General features: G+C 47.6%; 3 protein-coding genes across 4 annotated transcripts; 1 reads left to right on the top strand and 2 right to left on the bottom strand.

Annotated features, from left to right (window-relative positions):
• Window positions 1-111: 111 nt before the first annotated feature.
• On the top strand, window positions 112-4553 carry LOC117835040 (bZIP transcription factor RISBZ2). Of its 2 annotated transcripts, XM_034714391.2 has the most exons (8): window positions 628-734; window positions 995-1044; window positions 1149-1222; window positions 2148-2241; window positions 2769-2967; window positions 3565-3640; window positions 3736-3861; window positions 4055-4553. In XM_034714391.2, the coding sequence occupies exons 2-8, from the start codon at window positions 1005-1007 to the stop codon at window positions 4415-4417; spliced, it is 972 nt and encodes a 323-aa protein (XP_034570282.1). In that variant the 5' UTR covers window positions 628-734; window positions 995-1004; the 3' UTR covers window positions 4418-4553. The 2 variants fall into 2 exon arrangements, with proteins under 2 accessions (XP_034570281.1, XP_034570282.1); XM_034714390.2 differs by lacking the exons at window positions 995-1044; window positions 1149-1222 and having other exon boundaries at window positions 112-734.
• Window positions 4554-4828: 275 nt separating this feature from the next.
• LOC117835038 (uncharacterized) lies at window positions 4829-11353 on the bottom strand. Its single transcript, XM_034714388.2, has 17 exons — window positions 10869-11353; window positions 9576-9678; window positions 9388-9457; window positions 9258-9296; window positions 9033-9150; window positions 8889-8946; window positions 8729-8793; window positions 8619-8625; window positions 8472-8532; window positions 7816-7875; window positions 7687-7706; window positions 7528-7593; window positions 7151-7318; window positions 6811-7068; window positions 6233-6445; window positions 5473-5744; window positions 4829-5387 (listed from the first exon to the last, which is right to left on the bottom strand). The coding sequence occupies exons 1-17, from the start codon at window positions 10982-10984 to the stop codon at window positions 5243-5245; spliced, it is 1839 nt and encodes a 612-aa protein (XP_034570279.1). The 5' UTR covers window positions 10985-11353; the 3' UTR covers window positions 4829-5242.
• A 6717-nt stretch (window positions 11354-18070) lies between these two features.
• Window positions 18071-20300, bottom strand: LOC117839867 (uncharacterized). The gene is made up of 3 exons (XM_034720297.2): window positions 19596-20300; window positions 19245-19437; window positions 18071-19146 (listed from the first exon to the last, which is right to left on the bottom strand). The coding sequence occupies exons 1-3, from the start codon at window positions 20040-20042 to the stop codon at window positions 18581-18583; spliced, it is 1206 nt and encodes a 401-aa protein (XP_034576188.1). The 5' UTR covers window positions 20043-20300; the 3' UTR covers window positions 18071-18580.
• Between the last annotated feature and the right edge of the window lie 1768 nt (window positions 20301-22068).

Genomic DNA, 22068 nt, shown 5'->3' on the forward strand with positions numbered 1-22068 from the left:
TAATTGTAAATATACATAGTCCTAAACGCCATATGCGTCAAAGGAAGGGAAAAAAAAAGCATGTCTCAAGAAAAGCTGAAACAAAATCCACGTTCTGCAAGTAATACTGGCGTGCGCGTAGGTGTGAAGCCGTCCGTGTGCTGACTCAGTTACAGCCACCGTCCAACCCATCCTCTCTCTTCTTCCCCCCTCTTCCCCTCCATTTCTCGTTTCTCTCCTCTCCCACCAAACCCAACCAGACAAATTCTCCAAAATTTCCAGATCAAACCCTCGAATCCTCCGAACCCTCGAGAGTCTGCCCGGATTTCCCCTCCGACGCGCCGCGATCCGGCTTGATCCGCATGGAGCGCGTCTTCTCCGTGGAGGAGATCCCCAACCCCTACTGGGCCCCGACGCAGCCTCAAGCGGCGGCAGCCGGCGCTGTCGCTGCGCCAGGTGGCGGTGGCGGAGGAGGAGGAGGAGGAGGAGCAGGGGGAGCGGGGGACGAGGTGGGCGCGATGAACCGGTGCTCGTCCGAGTGGTACTTCCAGAAGTTCCTGGAGGAGGCCGTGCTCGATAGCCCGGGGCCCGTCCCGGGCGTGGGGAGGGGCGGCGGTGGAGTTGGAGTTGAGGCGGCGGAGAGCAAGCCTCTGGGGGTCGGGGCGGCCTCGAACGCGGTTGTTGACCCGGTGGAGTATAACGCGATGCTGAAGCAGAAGCTGGAGAAGGACCTCGCTGCTGTCGCCATGTGGAGGGTATGAACACTTGCCTTTAGCTGCAGCTCACCTGCAATGCTGTTTGATTCCAATGGTTAGGGCGCAGAGTAGTTTGTTTGCGTTTTTATGTGATCAGTCTAGGGTATGCATAGTACTGCGATGCGTGGCTTAGTTTTCTCGGTGATTTGTAAAGGATACGAAACAGCTTATGCATATATTTACATATTTCTAGGACTTTCTGTTGCAATGAGATGGTGGTTTAACCATGCAAGTATTGTAATTGATCATGTGTTTTTTAGGACTGGGGAAATGTCGAATTCATGGAGAATCCATGCTCTTGTGGCATTAGGTTGTTCGCGCAGATCCTATATTTTGTTGAAAGTTGATGGTTCCTGCCATTTCATGTGCGGATGGGTGTTAAATGCGACTATGCTGTCGTGTTGCGGTTTATAGGTGGTTGTGCATTGGTTGAGTACGTGAGCAGTATCAGCTTGATTTGTCTCCTATACGTTCTTGTCGTTTCCTTGGTAAGTGAATTAGCTTATTTCATATAATTTTTTTGGAATTATATGAGCCTGGCTTATCAGATATTATAGCTACCGCCTACCGGATATGTTGATCAGAACTTTGTGAGTTGAACTATCTTTGCCCAACATTTGTAAAGTTATTACTGTTTCTGTGCTTAGCACTAGGCGCTACAGGACAAATGTATGACTTTCCACCATGCATTTCTCAAAGTGCTCTTTCTGTATTACATTTACATCATGGTTTTTAAGGTGTCGCCTAGGTGACAAGGCACTCACGGATCCTGGGTGTCTCCGTCACCTTGCCTAGATGAGAGAAAGAGAGAGAGCTGGTCTGCAAGGCCAAGCAGCCACTGCATGTCCCATCCTTTGCCAAATCTGGTGCTGGTGGCTGGTACAGCACTCTCTACGGTCAGCTGCAGTTACGGCAGCTAGCCAAGAGTCCAGTAGGGGCGCTCGATCTGAGGGGCAGGGGAGCGAGAGGAGTTGCGGGAGCCTATCAGCACAACAGAAAGAGAGTTGGGGAATGCAAGCGAGTGACGGGATGCTGCGAGAGAGAAGTGGAGGGAGCGGTGGTGCATATGAGTCTGGGAGTGAGAGCGGCTGCGGTCGTTTCGCACACCGATCTGAGTCTAGGAGGGTTTCTAGGTGAGGGAAAGGGTCACATGGACTGGCTGGTGGGCTGGGCCAAGCTTTTTCATTCTCCTTCCCCTTTTTCCCCATTTTGTTTTTGTTTATGTTTTCCCCTTTCTTTTCCATCTCCGTGCTACTCTTTTACTATTCCTAAGGCTTGGTAACGCGTCACATTGGCTCGCCTTATAATTACCTAAGCGTTTGGAAGGAGGTGGATCACCACCCGTAGCCCTACTGCCTTAAGAACCACGATGTGCATTTATTTGCAATATTCTCATACCATTTTTATCCCCAGGCATCTGGTGCGACGCCTCCAGAACGTCCTGCGGCTGGCTCATCCTTGCCAAACGTTGATGTTTCTCATGCAGGCCCTGTTAATCCCATTGGAGGTACTCATCCTCTTGCAACATCCTCTTTCTTCAAACTAATTATGTAACTTGGCTCTATTAGTTTAGGTCTCTGTGCTCCACACGCATAATAGTTTTTAGACCTCCAGTTTCTCTTTATCCTTGTAAGCGCCAATTTTTATTTACTTTTTTTAAGTAAAAGGGTTAATATTCTTTCTCTTAAGATGCTTTTATTAGTTTTAATAGTGTTAGGTTGCTTGCTGGCATACATCTCGTGGTGCGCTAGTCAGCATTGGTGAACTTTATTCAATTTTGACTCGCTGTTATACAATCGGTAAAACCTGTATGGCTGTATCCTTAGGGCGTGATCATCCAGTGCTATTTGAGGGTGGGCAGTTTGCTTCAGAATTGGACGAGTAGCCGAAATCATGGTTTTCATGGAGATCGTGCTATTTTATTTGGCAAAGCATGCACAAACCGTAAATGCTAGGTTTTTTTTTTACTTATTATATGACATCTGGCTGAATGGCTGTACTATGATCGGGATTTGGATCATGGACATGTATCAGGTAATGTGATTCCAGTTCAAAACAAGCTAGCTGGTGCTCCAGGTGGGCCATCAGGTCCACAGGTGGTACAAAATGCCGATATGCTTGTTAAGCAAGCCACTAGCTCTTCATCACGAGAGCAATCAGATGATGATGACATGGAAGGAGAAGCTGAGACTACTGGAAATGCAAACCCTGTTCAACAAAGACTGCAGAGAAGGTGAGCTTTTCTGCTCGTTTGTGAAATGTATGTGCATCATTAGTTTACTTTGTGGCAGACATTATATGCTTGTATGCTGCAGCAATTATAATTTGTATATCACCTTTATTACATGCTCTTGCATTATTCGGTGAACCAATTCTCAAGTAGAGTAGTCTTTCTTATTTTTTATGTTGGCAATAATTTTGGCCTACCTGTCAAATTGTGTTGGCTTAGTGCCACAGCCATACATGTTTAAAGGTATGGTGAACTATGCGATGGAGTTGACATCCATGTCTCTGTCAATGATGTCAGAAGATTCATTTTTAACTTATAGATATGCTGGATTGCATCTTGTGACTTACTAGTTTGGTGTTTATTCTGTTGAGGTCTTTTCTTTTAACTTATAGATATGCTGGATTGCATCTTGTGACTTACTAGTTTGGTGTTTATTCTGTTGAGGTCTTTTCTCTCTGAGGATATCATGCATTGATTCTTGACTATTTTCAGGAAGCAATCCAACCGAGAATCAGCCAGGCGACTTACTAGTTTGGTGTTTATTCTGTTGAGGTCTTTTTTCTCTGAGGATATCATGCATTGATTCTTGACTATTTTCAGGAAGCAATCCAACCGAGAATCAGCCAGGCGTTCGAGAAGCAGAAAGGCAGCTCACTTGAATGAACTTGAGGCACAGGTCTGATTGTTTATGCTATGTTTTTACTTGTTGAGAAAGTCTAAAAATTCTTGGGCTTTTTTCTATTGAGTTCAGTTGTGGATTCCCTGTTACAGGTAGCACAGTTAAGAGTTGAAAACTCATCGCTGTTAAGGCGCCTTGCGGATGTTAATCAGAAGTTCAATGAGGCTGCTGTTGACAATAGGGTGCTAAAGGCAGACGTTGAAACCTTAAGAGCAAAGGTACGCTCTTTTGTTTATGCTGTTTGAACCCTGCATCTGTTGAATTGGACTGTTTCAATTGCTAGCACTCACTAGATGAATCATGCGCCCTAAATTTGAGAGAATCCATTCTTGTCGTTCTTTTCAGACCTTTTAAACATAATTGGATGTTCAGGTTATTCTGATTGAATGTGGGAATGTGACATGTTTGCAGGTGAAGATGGCAGAGGACTCAGTGAAGCGGGTGACAGGCATGAACGCGTTATTCCCTCCCGTGTCTGATATGTCATCTCTCAGCATGCCATTCAACGGCTCCCCATCTGACTCCACCTCCGACGCTGCTGTCCCCGTCCAAGATGACCCGAGCAGTTATTTTGCCAGCCCAAGTGAAATGGGGGGGAACGGTGGTTATATGCCAGAGATAGCTTCGTCGGCTCAAGAGGACGACGATTTGGTTAATGCGGCCCTGGCTGCTGGCAAGATGGGCAGAACAGCCTCGCTGCAGCGGGTGGAGAGCCTGGAGCACCTCCAGAAGAGGATGTGCGGAGGGCCAGCTTCATCCGGGTCAACCTCCTAGACGTATGATCTGTTGGAAGGCCCAGAGGGGAAGAATGATAAATTGACAATTCTACATACATTTTAGTGGACATTGCTAATCTTGCGATGCGGATTTGTTCGTTGTGGACATATATGGTCAACCGGTCATTGACTTATCGTGCGTTCTTTAGAGTATCTTCAGTACTCGTGCTGCTGCTGTTACAGGTTAGCACCATGCTCGGTCTCACAAGTTCAGTGTTGGTCAAAAGCTTATGCTGATGCTTTTCTCGCGTGACTTGAAGACCAACGATCCAAGAGAAATAACGCACGTAGCTAGCGCCCACCGCCAAAGGTTCAAATTTAGCACAGTGCTGGTGCCCGCACCGCAAAATCCTAACGAAAAAGATTAGCATACAGATCAGGAAAGCAACTGTATAGATAACACTACGAATTTCCAAATCCCACATATCAACACTGTCAACTCATTAAGACTATCATAGTACATGCTCTTACAATTTGGTATATGATTTGTTAAGAACTAGATTCTTGTAAAATTTGCGGTGTATGTAAACAATAATCAATGAATTGAGGTCGTATCTTGTAAGAACAGCCTAGCTACAAAACATGGATTCAATATCCTGGCACGAATATTACAACAGAGGCATGCGCAAGTGCCCCAAAGCCAGCAGTTTCACTGCCTCTCTTCGTCGACCAAAAAGAATCGGAGATGCATTGGCAGGGCACCCTCAAAACAAGCCCAAGCAACAGCATGGACAGTTGATCCACAATGGGCTGTTTGCTTTCTCTTCTATAATTGATATTTTGTACCATTCTTCAAAAAGGAAAACATAATCAACAGACATCACTAGTCTGATCTTGGCCGACTTGAGTTTTTGTACGAGTTCTTGTATAGTGGCAGGAGCGAACCCCTGCCCCGTTTCCTTCTACCACCAAAGCATCTCCAATAAAGAATCCCAAATGAAAGCATTATGACAATGGGGATGGCCCACCTGTGCAAGGAATTGCAGTTAGTGACAAAAGAGGCGTAGTACATAATATGACAATATACTCAACTGAATGGAGTAAAGAGATTACCTGTCCAGATCAAGAATAGGGCTGTACACAATGGTTTCCCACGAAGAAACAATGATGTGCCAAGCTGGATTGTAGTACAGCGACTCAGCTGACCAGAACATTCTCGTGTAGGTCTCCAGGAAAATAAACATCACCCAGGCAACAATTTCAAGTAAGAAGAACTTGATGACAAAGCGCCCAATGACCACCATGACCAAGGAGAAGGTCACCAACCAATTGAAAAGCTTGTTATTGTACTCTTTGATGAAAAGAGCTCGAGACTTGACAAGCATCTGAATGCAATACCAAATCGGAGTTCAGCCCAAGCAAACCATAATAAGTTTTATAGAGTAGCACCCAATAGACTCAACCAGAAAAAGGCATAACCATAGAAGATAGCAATGCGCAGAATAACTTCAAACAGGTACACTCCCTCCACTCTCAAGGTATAACATATTAACTTACTGTTTGTGCATCTTTCTTATTGTGGCTTATGTTTATTTTCATATTCACAAATCAGAAATGATCTTAGTAGTGCCATCAGGTTCCAAATAAAGGCTAGCATTCTACAGGAGAAAATGCACTGCCAATATGAAAGTAACCAAATTTCATCAGGCAGCCAGATGTAATGAAATGTCAGATGACATCGACTAAAACTAAGTAGGAAAAAAAGGTCAGGTTGGCTGTTAAATATACGCATAAAAGAAAAACATATGGCAAATGCTACAACACTCAAATCCTCGATGATTAACATGTAAACTATCTTCAAAAGGAGGCAAACCTTTGACATTCTACGTTCATAGCTTTCTTTTGCAGGTCCAACGCATTCCCTTACAAAACTTTGATTGCAGTGAGTAAAGCCTGCATTGAATTTTGCCATCGAAGGAAGTTTCAAGACTTGAAGGTGATCCATCTTATCTTCACACTCAGAAAAGCGAGCTTCACACAACTTTGACGATTGATACTCATTAGCTAGAAGGAAGTTTCTGTACACCTACAAAGTACATACCTGTAAGTATGTAAAACATATTATCTTCTAAAGGTGACAGAAGGTGAAAGTTAATTTCAAGGCATGTATGGTGTTCTCTAATCTCCCACGAAAAGAAAGAGGTGTACCGCAGCAAGGAAATATGAAAGCAAAACATTATTCATAGCATGCCATAAAAAAAAATCAAACTGTACTAGTGGAATTATAATATCATAACAAGGTCAAGAACAACAAATAGAAACGAGAATTAATCACATGACCATTACAATACTATTGCCATGCAACAAATAACATTTCACTGTGGATTCCTTTTTCAATGTGAAATGAAGCCAAAACATATCCAAAAAATAGTAAAGTAATATTAATGAAACCTTTTTAATCTCATCTTCAAGCTTGAGGACTGACTGAGCAGCATGATGTTTACCAAAGTGCTGCTTATCAAAGATAATTTTAGCTTCAGCATTTGCCATCTCATGAACTTGCTGCAGTTTGTCTACACGTACTGGTAGGCCTAAGCCATCCATTTTCTCCCTATACACCTTCAGACAGCGATCAAGGATGGCTTTATTAAAAATTTCAACAAGGGATCCTGTTGATGGAATTTCACCTTTATTCAAAGCCTCAAGAATCTGGAACACAAGAGGAGAAGTCACGGACAGTTCTAATGGATCAGATACATGTCAGCAATGTCCACATCCGAAAGTATCTTACCTGCTGCAGGAAAGACACAAAGTCCTTCCCATTCAGATTTTTCCCCTGCACGATTTTTGGTTTTATGATGGATGCAACAAGCTGCTTTAATTGTTCCCGCCTTTTTACATATAATGGTTCGAGCTCTTTGTCCTCCATGTCACATAATTTTGTTCTTTGCAGATGAGGCTGTATAAACAAAAACAGTGTCAATAGGATTTATAGTCATACAAAGTACAAACCAAAAGTATTAACATTGATCATCACCATAGAAAAAAACGGTACCAGCTGCTTAAATACATAGAAACAAAAACGTTAAACATTTCTATGGCAGAGCAGTCAAGATAATTTAAATGATTCAAAATCAGATGCTGCAAGGGAAGTCATCAGAAATGCACCTGTGGCAAGCTAAAAGCAGTGCTGTTGTCACCCATAATTGCCAGAGAATCTCTTATTTGATTGACCTACAAGCAAACATAGAAAACAAATATTGTAGCAGAGATAGGATCTAACATCTTTAGGCCTAAAAGTGTAGATTTCATAAACAAACTATATACCTCATCGATATATTTGTCCCCTGCAGAAATATATACAAAAAAAAACACATCAATTCAACTGTACGAGAGATCGGTAGATGCTTTAATATAGCCAAAACAACAACAGTTAGTATGGTTGTGTGGACTAACCATTATCATTAGGCACCCGTTGGAGGGCTTCATTAACCATTTGTTGTACAGATTTTCCTTCTGTTTACAATGTCAAAGAATCCACACTTAGATACAATTCACGTATTTAGCACAAGTAAATATGGATTGTATGGTTTAGTCATAATAAAAGAATGACCGGCAAAATACAAGAAACATAAATAAAAAGATAAGGGCACAGTAAAAACTTATTAAACTTATTATTTAGAACCAAGATATCATGCTGACAATATGACCAAAATCAATGCAACACTATCCTACAAGGAGTTGAAATGTTATCAAAAAAACTTACAAATTGAGTTTTCAGTTAATAGAACAATACAGTTATGGTGCAGAATAAAAACATGTTAATAAAAGGTAATAAAACAAAACAGCAAGAATTACAGGTATCACAAATAATTCATGGTACTATTTCTCTTACTTTCTGTAGCACAATGACGATAACACACACTGAGACCCAAAACAGAACCGCTTACATGCTATTCCCATGTGGTTGATTACATGCAGTGCAGACGGCAATTCCAGAATTCTTATCAAAGATGCCGGTCTGGTCAAGCTTTTGCAATTTGCATTCCCAAACAAAATGTACTGTTCAAAAATAATCTTAGTAGAGGAGAAACATTCTAGAAGAAACTTACGGAGGAAATCTCTCTGGATAAGCCAAAGAAGCTTTGCTGGCTCAAAAGCGACATCTTGCCCCTGAAGAAACAAGAAGCACATTGCATAAAAAAAAGCTGTCTGTATTCCTATGTTGCAGGCTCATATTCATGAAAATGGAGTGTTACCTTCACTCTGTTCAACACCATGCAGCACAGATCCCAAAAAAGAAGATGATGAGAAAAGTTAGTGTTGCAGATTGAAATGAAAACAGAAAGTGAAAAAGAATATGACAAACCTTCCATAGAATTCTTCAGCAATTTCAACAGCAAATGAAAGCCTGGATATATCAGCTTCACGCACCTGCAATGACATGACAATAAAATTAACCAACCAACCAACACACACACACCAGCAGGTTGGAGAGGGAGGGGGGGAGGGAGGAAGGGAGGGAGCACCGTCTCAGGAAGGTTGTAGATAAGCACTGAACTTAAGACAGTTGCCAAAGCAAATATCCTACAATGAGAAAGAAAAATGTTACTATAGCGAATTCTCCTTCATGGGAAAAGTATATCAGAGAGAGGTCGTTTCTAGGCACAAACCTATCATCATACACATTTGATTTCCCAACACTTTCAAATCCTTCGGTGTCTAGATAAAGGACAGAAACTTTGGAACCATCAACATCCATCTCAACAGGAGTACCCCAAATCCATATACCTGCAATAATAGGAAAACATACGATGAATGCCTCATAAGCTTTAATAAGCAAATAGGAAAGACAGTGACAAAGGTACAAGTTCAGGGAAATTGGGAAATCATATCACCTTTGGTCTTAGTATCTCGCATATGACCAACCCCAAAACCTGCATAGTAAAGTTTGTCACATCCTCAAATAGTCCTAGCATGTATTTTAGTGAATCCATGTTTATAATATCAGAAGCAGTGCCTAACTACCTTTATCACATGATAAGGAAAGAAGCTGGTTGAGGAGAAAAGATTTTCCAGATCGATAGGGACCAATGACCTGGGTTCACAAGCAGTTGATCATTTAGTTGAGAACATTGCGGTGAGAAATCATTAAGGTCGTCATCAGTCTTATTCGATCACGTAAAATGACAAACAGCTTACAAGTTCAAACTTACACCAACAATGGCAATCGGATTTTCAATCCTGCGAATTGCTTCTAGACCTTGTTCTGAGAGACGAAGTTTAGTGTGGCCATGGTCTGGCTCCACTATTGGAAACCTGGAATTACATACAGTCAATAATTTCAGATTCTCCACTAAATGCTTCCTTGAGAAGCATGAATAACTTACATTAATGTTCGATATTTCCAATCAAAAGTTCAAGAGAATAGTAACAGACAGCTTAGTGTTTTTCCTCCTTTTTTTTTTGGCAGCAAGGTTCCATAAGATTGCAGAAGCAAGTGTTCTCTGACTCAATGACTCAAAATCACATACAATAGTTTGCAGTGAGGTCTTATATGCCTAGTGGCCACATGGCCATATTCACTCAATAGAGAAAGGTACTGAGTTATTAACATTTAAAAATCTTGAAGAAGGCCAGAACATTAACCAGTTTTTGTAATATCAGCAGGAACCATAGGCTTAGACAAACTCCACGTAAAGTTTGCAAACAGTAAAAAAAGGAAGGAAAAGAATCAAGCAGCAACTTTTACTAAAAGCCACAAAACAAGCATATAATGTGGACAATGTGTACTCATGACCCATATATGATAAATGGGTTAGGCACCTTGCAATGTTTGAAGCTATTCAAATTACCAGTTTATGTAAAAATCGCCCAAAAAGTATTCAGACAGCAACATTTCCAAAACAAGGATACTACATCCAATCTTCCATCGTTTCCAAAACAAGGATACTACATCCAATCTGCCATAGTCCAGTCATAGTAGTCCAAATTTCAACACTGCTTGCAAGCTGAAACAATTACGCCCATCACGTTAAGTTTCACTAACAAAATGGCACAACAACATCATTCCTCTTGGCCTTCTCCATTTACACTGCATGAAGTACCAACCACCTATTATTCCTCGACATCTCACCTAACTCCTATTAAATTCCTTCTGGCACGACATGAGAAACTCATGGCACAACACACAAGATGGCGGGATTGGGTTTGGGAGGTGAAAAAGTAAACCAGCAATGTCCCAAATTGCATGCGATGTATGGCGAGCACTGAGCAGAGCGCTCCAGTTCCTTACGCTACAACACCTCACCGTCGCGTGGCATGCACGGCCCGGACGGCACATGCTTCCACCAGTCAACGCACGAGCAATGGTCATCCCAGACGCAACGCGACGCTTGCGCAATCCAATGCGAAATCCGGCTCAATGCCCCAACACGAGCAACGGGTGTGGTGGCAGCACCGACAGAGAGCAGACACGCGGAGCAGAACCCAAAAAAAAAAACACTTACGCGCGCTCGAACTCGTCGGGATCGGGATCCGCTGCTGCGACTCCCGCGGCTGCCGCGACCGCGAGCAGAACCAGCGCCACCGCGCGGATCCCCGGGGCCCACCGCCCCCGCCCCATCACCTACGCCCCCGCGGCCAATCACCTCCCCCTCCTCGACCCAGATCTCCGCCCCGCGAGCGAAGGCGACGCCGCGAGCTCCCCAATGCCGCGGCTAGCGGCAATGGCCGGCGCGGGCGCTGGCGCCGTCGATTGGACACCGAGCGGCGACGAGCAGGATCCAGCAAGGGGGTGTTGTAGAGGCGGGCGAGCGCGGGATCTGGGGCTAGGGTTTTGGCGGGCGGACTCGGGGTTGCTTCGGCGCGAGGTAAAATGAATGGGAAGAGAGGAACTGGAGCCGGGAGCCCGGGACGACGACGAGGTCGGAAGGGGAGAGGAAAATTTTCGGGGGGAGCACGGAGGTGGTGTGGTGATGCGAGCGGCGAGAGTCCCCCGCTTCCGTATTTAAGCGGGCAATTGTTTAGCACTTTATGCCGTCGATTAATGTCGTTAATCGCGTCGATTAATGTTTCTCGGGCCCGCATGGCAGTGGGAGCAGGCTGTGGGTTTGGTGTGCGGAAGCTGGGGTGCTGTTTCTAATTCTGCACGGGGGGTGCTGGGCCTTTTGTGTTGTGGGGGTGGGAGCCACGACGACTTGGGGACGGCGCGAGACAGCTCCCTGGGGATGGGAGAGCGGGCACGTTGGCGGGGCCCACATGGCGGTGACCGTAGACTGATGGAAACAGGAGATCTGGTGCAGCTTCGCGCGTCGGTCGCCCGTGCGCCGTCTGATGCTCGACCACCGGCCTACGGAGGCACAAGTGTTGTTGGTGTATTCCATTTCTTTTTTTGAAAAAAAATGGTGTGTTCCATTTCGTAATCGTGAAACACGTTTGGTACAGTTCCAGATGGGAGTAATTTTTGCACAGGGAGTGCAATTTCCTTGGGTAGATTTGACGACGCCTGTCGGAGAGGATCCAAGGGGCTCTGGTGGCCCATTTCATGTGGGCCGTAGTAGCGTGCTCTCCTAACACCACGACGCGTTGCGACCGGATCTGGCCGTAAAGCCGATCTCGGCCCGCCAAGGCGCCAACAAACGTGCACTTGAGCTTGAAGAAATACGGCTCAGTTGCTACTAGATCCGAAGAAATTTGCATTGCAACTGGGGCCTCCGGGCCTGTCGACGAGAGGCCCGTTGACAACAGAAACAGTCGACGGATGGAAATCCTTTCTGAGTTCTGACCAACAGCAACAGCAACAGTCCTCAAGACTCAAGATTCTAGGGAGAGAGGAGGAGGTATTCGCCATGGACATAATCGGAGTGATGCATAAGAGTGTCATTGCTACAACTTCTGCAAGCGGTAGGGTGATTCACAATGCGATAGTCCTGTTTCCAAGAAAATACTAATCCTTTCTTTGTGTTAATCGTAGTTAAAAGGCGCGGGACAACGAGTGTTCCTTCATATGAAATGTGCTTGTAGCGATTGCCTGCGTCACAGGATGACGCTTGCGGCAATGACAGCATAGGGCGACTAGGCTTGCAGAGGACCGCGACGGGTTGGTCAACTTAGCTAGGCTACAGTACATCGTCGGAAAACGGCGCAAGCGACTTCTTTAGCTTGCTGACACTGCGGAAAAGGCTATGTACGAGGGTGAAGCAACGAGGCGAGGTCGACACACTGTGACGGCTTGGCTGATTAATGGAGATCTTGGGGAGTGGGGCAATATCGCTCAACAAACGACAAAACAAACGGATCAGTGACGTGGAGTACTACGGCTGGCGTGGCGAGGCCCCGCGTGCGGTGTATCTTCGAGACGATGAGAGAGAGGCAGAGTGCAACGGCGGATGTGGCGAGGCCCTCGCGCATTGTGTTATTGTGGCGGCGTCTGCGAGGCAGCTTGTGAGAAGGTCCGGATTCGGTGCTATCACCCTGTCAGGTGGAGAGTGATGTTACAGCGGTACTACGGCAGAAGATCCTACATGCCGGTGACCTTCTCAGCACGGTGCACTCTGCTTCTCGGTTCAACATCGACGCTAGGTTACGCGGGAGGTTTCAGTGACTTTTTAACTGTGTGTACGGTGGTACAGGCTGTGGTAAGGCTTCGTTCTATCGCCGAGGTGTTGAGAGGAGTGGAGTTCGGTGACGATTGAGGTTCCAATCCAACCGGTCGATGTGTTGTAGAGTTGAGTTGCGTACGAGGATGTGGTGCGGTATGCGTTGATGACCCAATCTAATCTATCGGTGTTTGCATCATTTTTTTCTTTTATTGTTTTCATCCAGTCTGGATTTCATCTTCTTTTTTAATATAATCGGCAGAAGAAATATAATCGGCAGCTCTTCTGCGTGGTTCGTTTCAAAATTATGACCTTCTATACAGCCCATTATCATCAGAAGAGGATCAATTGAAAAAAAAAAGAGATAGTCCGATTAGTTTATCAAGCACAGATTTTTCAATGGTTGTCCTCTAACTCCCTGCTGTAAATTGTGTATATAAATCTTAAATGTGCAGGCAGAGAATGAAACCGTGGGGTTGTAGACTTGTAGTTCCATAAACAACTTGAAGTGCTGGTAGCATGCATGATTCTGACATCATGGAACGACTCATCTGCTCGTGCAAACTGTCCAAGTCGCATTCTCGCATGATCTGCCGACTGCCGGTCAGAATTGAACAATCCGAGATTGCTAATTGTATCCTCAAACATAGAGCAATCATGATGCTTGCGGGGCCAGTGGGGACATGCCCGCTGGTTCCGCCGCCATGAGGAATCCTAGGCAACAGCAGCAAACTAGGCCGCGGACCACCCATTTCTGTGGAGGCCCAGTCCACCTCCACTAGTAATTGTGGCCCAGATAAAAATGGTCCGTCATCTGTCCTTCCCAGTGAAATTCTCGTCTGCTTCGAAGCTCAAAACAGACAAAGGAAGACCTATACCGCTATACGCACAGGTCCATCACATCATCACATGCACGCATGAGGTACTCTACATGTCTGCATACGACGACGCCACGTCATACGGTACCAAGAGCGGGCCCCACACACTTCGCTTCTACGAGCACATACGACATTACAACGATACAATCATACATGATGACACATTTCGTTTTCCCTTCTTTTACATGACAGTTCCCCTCCCGTCGTCCCGGTGCGCCAAGCCTGCTTTCGGCCGAAAACGACTCGAGAGGCGTAAAAAGACCGCACGACACGACGAGATAGATCCATCCATGTACGCATTGGCAATACTCAACTCTCCCGTAGTATCTTGCGACAAAACCAACCCACGAGCTGACAACAACTCCAGATGCTTGCTATGCGCCAGGGCCGGGCTCGGAGAGCAAAAACTGAGCAAGATGGGATGCGCAGACGGTGGGCACTGTTTCTTTTACTCTGGAAGAAGAAACCAAAGCGGTGCCTCTCGTGAAAAGGAAAGCGTGCAAATGCCTTTAGTTTTTCGTTTCCTTTCTTTTTTGCTACGGGTTTTTCACCATCATTCGCGTGTTGGATTCTTTTCCCCGGCCGTTTCCCGTTTCGGTTCCGTTCCTCTGCAAAGTTTTCGTCGCCGTGCCCGGCCGTTGCCTTCTTTTCCTTTATATTCTCACTAGCTCAAACTTCTCCCGTGAAGACTGGAGAGAAAGACGAGGCAATGCCTGGTCCTTTTGCTTTTTCACACTCGAGTTTTTCCTTTTCTTTGCCCGGCCAAGTCATTTTCTCCTTTATCTTTTTATTCTGGACCTAAAGCTGTTAAGTCTTTGGGTGTGGAGAAAATTAGCGGTAATAATCAGGTCAATTCCACGAAATATGCGATGCGAACTCGTTGGGGATTGATAGTTCTGTATGGATATTATTGGCCTCCTGGCTTGTCAACCACAGCTGCAGTGAACATGGGAACAAATTATAACGAGTCAGCTTCATGAAAAACTATACTGGTGATTTTCGTTCCCTATTTTCTCTGACTTTCTCTTTCAAAGTATCCATCTAGTGTCGATATTCAGAAAAAATAAGTGGTAACTAATCCTCTGCATTGTTATTGTTGGCATCTACATTTTTGTCCTTAATAAGTTGTGAAAAGGATTTGATTAGACAACTAAACCTCTGAATGGACAAGCCATTGCACCTTATTCGCTAGGTAGGGGGAAAAGATCAATGAAGCAACTATGGGCACCTTACTTTCGAGCCGTATACAACCTCTGTCTATTCTAAGCAATGTTTCTAAAACAGATATCAGATAAGTTGGGAGAACATCTTGATGTGGGTGAAGTCACATTACCAATACAGACGTTTTACAGATGATCAATAATGTTTCAATATAAAACAAACAAACCGCTAAAGAAACCAGCTGCAGCTTTGGCCGCTCTACACCTTGTTCACCGCACAACCGCCCCAAGCAAAGCTTCATCACATGCCACAAGCATTTCACCTCTTTTTGGGAAGGAATGCCTCCCCAATTAGTCAATTGCAATTTGCAACCCTCTGATGAGATATGATGATGGGAAAGACCTAACCCCTTTTGTTTTCTCTTCATTTTTTCTCTTTTCACCCGGGGAACCTTTCCTTTTTTCCGGGACCTGGACTGGCGCCCGGGGCAGGCAGGGTCGTTCTCCTCTCCTTTTCACGCACTGTGGTGGTGGATTTCTCCCTCTTTTCCTGCCTCCTCTTTCAGCCTGTTCCTTGCCTCTGAAGTTTGGTATGGGTTCTGCTGCTCACCCTGTCGCACTCTACCGTCTCTCGCTGCTTGTGGGAAGAGAGTGCAATGATTCAGAGAGAGAGGTGCGAGCAGGCAGCGGAGGAGCCGGAGCTGCAGCCGGTGGCGCGTAGCTTTCCTGAAAGCAAGACGTGCAAACTGTTCCTGGCAGCGGCATCTGTTACCACCTGCAGCCAGCAATCCTCCTCTCCCCCTTGTCACTCTCCCATCCTCACCACCACGGCACCACACCACACACCACTCACTGCCGGCAGGCCGGAGTATCATCTCACGCGAGCGTCAGAGAGGACTAGAGGAGAGGACACCATCTACCGCGCCCGTGGGCCCGGACCACGGGCCTCCCATCACGGGACCCACCGAGGTTACAGACAGATGGCCCCGTGCGACGGTTAACGGGGGACCCCCCGTCCCGTCGTACGTTACCCTGCCTCGTGGCGTCGGTTACCGCTTTCCGTCCGCGAACGGTAACGAGACGGTAAACCGGCGAAGTTACCGGACGGCCGAGGCGTTTTCCCATTCCCCCCTTTGTTAACGGCGCCTTGACACGACGACCGACCGGCAGGCGCCAGGCGTCCCGCGCAGCGGCCTCCACTCGGCGGAGCGCGGCCGCCAGGTGGTCAGACGCCGCGCGGCCACCCCCCGCCGCTCCCACCACCGCTTTCCAGGCTCCACCGCCGCCGCCGAGGGCGCGTCACGTTCTGCCGCTTCGCGGACGCCCGCTGCTCGCCTCAGCCCCCTGCCTGCCGTGACGCCAGACGAGCCAGCCAGATGCCCAGATCACAGGTCCGGGGGCTCGGCAGACGTGTGGGGGAAAAGGCGCGAGATCACGTTGGCGTTCCTTCCGAGATGGCGCGCGGGGCTGTGGGATTGGGACGCCGAGCACGACGCAGCTCGCCTTCGCCAGTGCCCGAGGCCGCACACATGAACTACGAACGGGTCCTGCGCTTCGGTTTCACCGGGTGTGCCTTTCGCTTTAACCGCCCTCCAAACAGTTGGTGCGTGTCACGAGGATCCTGGGCGCGAGCTGGTGGTGGCAACGGCCAAACTCGTGCCCTTTTTTTTCTTGCTTTTGTTTCGTCCACCAGGGGTTGGGGGGGAGAAAAAAAAAGTCGGACTCTTTCTCCTCGTGTTTCAAGTCAGTGGCGGGTGGTCTAACGTAATATAATCTTTTAGCACTATATAAATCTAATATACTGAAATACAAGTATAGAATTTACCAACACGTTGCGACATATTTCTGAGAAAGAAATTGATACAATATCTTCACTTCTCTTTATGTTCAAACAAATCTAGAAGATAATAATGCAATGTTTCAATTTACCATTCCCACACCAATCTTGAATTTTAAAACCGAAATGAAATTGAGCCTAAATTAATTCTTCGTACCTTGCGGATTTCTTGTCTTGCTCGTGCGATGCTAGCAGTGATCGACAGATGCGGGCCTGTTGCTAAGCAGGGGCGCCGCGGCTCCCGTAGTCCCCATGGTGTTGCACGGGCTTTAGAGCATACCGGAGATGGGAAAGCGAGGGAGCGGAGCGACCAGGGGGCGAGACACGGGTTCTTCCCGGCTGCCGGTGCGACGTGAAACGGCGGAAGCTTGCACAGTTGTCCGTTTTTTTTTAACCTTCCTAGACCAAAACAAGTCATAAGGAATTGAGGGTAATGGACTTGGGCTAGAATTTTAGGGTGGTCCATGACCCACCCTCTAGCTTCGCCCTGTTTCAACCACCGTACTTTCGAGCTGCATCCAACTAGCGGAGCTGGAGAACTCCCTCCTACTACTTGTTTCTTTGTCATGTCTAACGACCCCTATACGTACTAACTTTTTAACAAAAAAAATTGTCCTATATACTACTATACAACATAGGAGTACTATTTTTTTTACTGCGGTGAAAGTCTAAAAGAGGAGGTGAAGTGCGGGTGAGGTAAAGGCGATGGAGTGCGCCATCTGCAGCAGAGTCACGGCGTTCCCATGGGCAGGGCACTCGCAGTTCAGTGCTGGCACCGATGCAGCAGCAGAGGTGGGGGTGGGTGGCCGTGGCCCTGCCCCGGCAGCAGCAGCGGCACGCCTCTCGAGACTGCACGAGCGGAGTCACACCCTGCCAGGCGATGCCGCCGATCGAGTGCAGTTCTCCGCATTCCGCCCCATTATTTTAACCTTTCCTCTGTTCTCGCGCAACTGGAGCATCTTCTACCTTGCCTCTTTGCCTTTTTTTCATATATCCTTGCCTCTTTGCTTGATCAGGTATTCATCCGAATCTGGCAACCTGAACTGAATTGAGTGAGATCCATGGCAGATCACAGTCGGAAGGTATGCTCAGGTAGTCAGGTGTTTGATCATTATGTGCTGCTGGTAAATGAGATCCCAAGAGATAAGAGAACAGAGCGATTAAACATTCAGGAAAAATGACAGGACTGGCAATACTCAATTGTGCATATCTGATTCTCTTCCAGTCCATGGAAAATTGACAATAACAGGAGGTACTCATTGTTCATCTCTTCCATACCAATAACAGGTAGCACTAGTAATAGGAGAGGCGTGATTGCCCCTACAAGTAGGCAAGCTGGTGATCATGAGGCATGTGCCACAAGCAAGCAACCTCATCTGACCAATAACCACTTTCCTTGCAACTGAAACTACTGCTGCTACATACTACCACTCGGCAGAAGGGTGATCACAGGCCCCTCCTCAAGATGCCAAGACCAAAAATTACAAGGGGTCAAAAAACGGGGGAGATTCTAGTAAAGACGACGGCGGCAAAATAGACGAAGTGTTTTTTCTCTTTTCCGAAAAAAACCCCGGAAAACACCAAAACACCAAAAACTAGACCCCCAAACGGATCGAGAGGCGCGGCGAAAAAGAAACGAAAAAGAGGAGGAAAAAAATTGGGAGGGGGGACGGAGTAGTAGTAGTTGAGCGGCTACTAGCTAGCTAGCGGTAACTAGTTATTCCTTCTCTGTTCACCACGCCACGCTCAGAGGACGGCGGCGAGCCCCGTGAGGACCTTCGCCTTGGGCACCTGCTGCTTCTTGCTCGCCTCCTCCGTCGGGCGCCACGGCGATACCACCACCGTGATCTTCTCGCCGACGCCGACGCCACCCGCGGCGGCGGCGTCCTTATTCGGCTTCCTGTCGAACACCAGCTCGAACTCCCCGGAAAAGCTCGCTGCCTTGACCGGCGTAGCAGCCGACAAGGGCGCCGCGGCCGCGGCCGCGGCTGGGCCCGGGGCGACGGCCTTGTCGCCGCCGCAGCGGACGTGCGGGGACAGCCACTTGGCGCGCATGTACTCCGGCTTGCGCCACGGCGGGAAGTGCAGCCCCTTCTTCTTGAGGCTCTGCCGCGCCGCCTCCGCCACGACGGCCACGATCTGCCCCAGCCGGTCCGGGGTCCCCACGAACAGCGGCGGCAGCGCCTGGAGCGCCGCCCGGTACGCCTTGGTCGACCGCGCCAGCTCGAACTGGGACCGGAAGTCCACCTCCACGATCAGCCTCACCTCCTCCTTCCCCACCACGGCCACGGCGTCGATGTACTCGTGCTCCCCTGCGCAGATAGATTTCCGCCGCCGAAGGTCAGGGCCTGCCGGACGGCAACCTTCTATTCAAGGGATCCCTCTACTCAACCCGGACCGCTTCAAATACCTGCGGGGTAGGAGGGAGTCTTCTCCCACCGCGATTTGCACACGGCGGCGTCGTAGCCGAGGGCCCTGAGGCCGTCGGCCACGGCGCGGCGGCACTCCGCCTTGCCCTTGCAGCTCTTGCCGCACTTGTCCGCGATCCTAGACGTGTCGGCGAGAAGATTCCGTTCCGCAACGCTCGCGCTCTGCACCAGGCCCTGCCAAGAATCGCACGCAAAGAAGACAAAGCCCCCTTCATCATTTCGATCCATGTGGATTCGGAAGGGGAAAAAATTGCAGCTTCCCCCCCCCCCCCCCCCCCCCCCCCCCCCCTAATTCGAGGGGGTTCGCATCCGCCGTGCTAGAAATTTCGCACCTTGAGAGCCTCCAAGGCGTCGCCTGCGCCGGCGGTGGCCGCAGAGGAGGTGTGCTCGGAGGGGAGGAAGTCGAACTCCTCGTCGTCGCTCTCCTCGTGGTTGCTGCCGTTGAAGCAGTTGCAGCGCCCCCGCGGCGGCCGCTCCACGGCCGCGGCCTCCTCCATGAAGCTGAGCACCATGCGGTCCAGCCCGACGGACCCCGCGGCGTCCGCCTCGCCGGCGGCGGGCGGCTGCGGCTTCTCGTCCTTGTCCCTCTCCTTGCCGTCCGCGACAAACTTCTCCGACGCGGACACCCTCACCAGCAGCCTCCGGAACATCGACACCCTCGGCGTCGCAGGCTGCTGCTGCTGCTGCTGCGGCGGCGGCGGCGGCTTCCCTTCCATGACGGCACCGTGGTGGTGGTGGTGGTGGTGACCGCTCTTCAACTGGAACGGCATCGATCGCATGAAGCGCAGCCACTACAACCACATCATCTCTCCCAAGCAACCAACCCGTAACCAACCGCACCAACACACCACCGGCCTTAAAAAACCACCGCTCAGCGTACTACTGCCCGTACACCGGCGGCTCGCCGGAGTCGACGGCCATTTCCGGCGAAGAACGGGGACGCTCCCTCTCCTTTTTTCCCCTCTACCCTTTTTCACAGTTTACACGCAACGCAGGGGGGAAAAACACCAAGCGAGCGAGGGGGTTCAAACGGGAGGACCCTGGGTGATTTTAAAGGAGGGGAGGGCTCGGCAGGGCCCCACCATGACGTCGCCGTGCGGTGGGTCCGGGCACGCAGTGGTACGTGGCGGAGCCGGTCGCGCCGTGGGTCGCAGGGACGGCGGCACGCGTCCCGCACGTTGGGATCACGGCGTCTGCCGTCCGTGCAGGGGAACGCGAAATGACGGCGTCACCCCGGAGACGGGCTGTTGTTTCTTGGCTTTGTTACGGGAAGACGGGGACAGGAATGGTATTTCGGAGGGAGAGCGGTGGATGGTCTGGCGGACGTGGGGAACGGCAGGAGCGGACAGTGGGAGTGGACTCGGTAGTGTACCGACTACCGGCTCGGCCCGTTCTAGTAGATTTTATTTTCTGGATAGGGTTATTATTTTAATGCAAGACGGTGGGGCCAACGGAATACTTTTCTTTAGAGACTTTTTTTATGCAAGCTGCTTCGATTTTTTTTATCGGTCTTTCCTCAGCAAATCAGCATCCATTCAGCGCACATCCTGAAATTCCATGAGCCTGGGTGACATTGAAACGTGGTTGGGATAAATATTAAAAATATGTTCTAGCAGTATATATGAAATAAAAGGTGCCCTTTTGGTTGCATGTTTGATACTAGAATAGACTAAATTTACATGGATAAATTGGAACGTTGGGATTATTTTTTTCAATACATTTGGGATTCTTCTCAAAATCTAGCAAAATTATGTGTTCCCGAATTCCAGTAGGCATTGTAATCCCTATTTGAGATACTAACACACTGCTCAAGTAAACATCGAGGAAAATATAATTTTAATAAAAGAACAATAAAACAATTTAATTGTGTCGGTATACGTTTGGATGGCCATTCCGATACTGAAAAAAAGCTTGCATACATGTAGTAGTTATTTGTGAAAACGGGCATAAACAATACGGGAGTATCAAAATTTGTTCTTCTAGAAAGACATAAATTTTGCAATCAATATACTCACTAAATGCATTTAAACGACGCCTCTCTCGAACCATGGGCTATGGGAATCCAGCTCACTCTGCCCAGGGCGTGCCTGCATAATTGGAAGATATTGTTGGGATTGCTTAAGAGGAGAAAGAACATACACAAAGGATTATTTTCCTATATGCTTTGGATCTCAAATAAATGTTGCATTGGAGATCATAGGACCCAGAAGATAGTTTCTCAAGTTTTTGAAAACACTGATATTAATTAGATTTTGTCCATCAAGAAATATAAACATTCTAATGGACATACTCACAAAATACATTTAAACGACGACGCTCTCGAGCCGCGTGCTGCGGGCACCCAGCTCGCACCCGCCCTATGGACGTGCTTGTACTTATTGAAAGATATTATTGCATACCTTAAAAAGGAGAGAATATTCGCAAAGAACTATTTTCTCATCTGCTCCCCGGATCACAAATAAATGTTGCATTGGAGATCATATGACCCTCAAAAAATAATTTCTCAAGTTTTTGAAACATCGATATCAAACTTTGTTTGTCTAAAATCGTAAACTTTATAATCAGTATAAAATGCATTTAAATGGTGCCCCTCTTGAACTGCGGGCTTTGGGCACCCAGCTCAACATGCCCAAGGATGCGCTTGTACTAATTGAAAGATATATTGGCATTGCTTAATAAGAGGAGAAAGAACATACTTAAAGTAGTATTTTCCTATCTGCCCCCCTTGATCACGAATGAATGTTTTATTGGAGATCATACGACCCCAAAACATAATTTCTCATGTTCTTGAAATTCTGCATAAAT

This window comes from Setaria viridis, chromosome 9 (assembly GCF_005286985.2).
Source record: "Setaria viridis chromosome 9, Setaria_viridis_v4.0, whole genome shotgun sequence".
Lineage (NCBI taxonomy): Eukaryota > Viridiplantae > Streptophyta > Magnoliopsida > Poales > Poaceae > Setaria > Setaria viridis.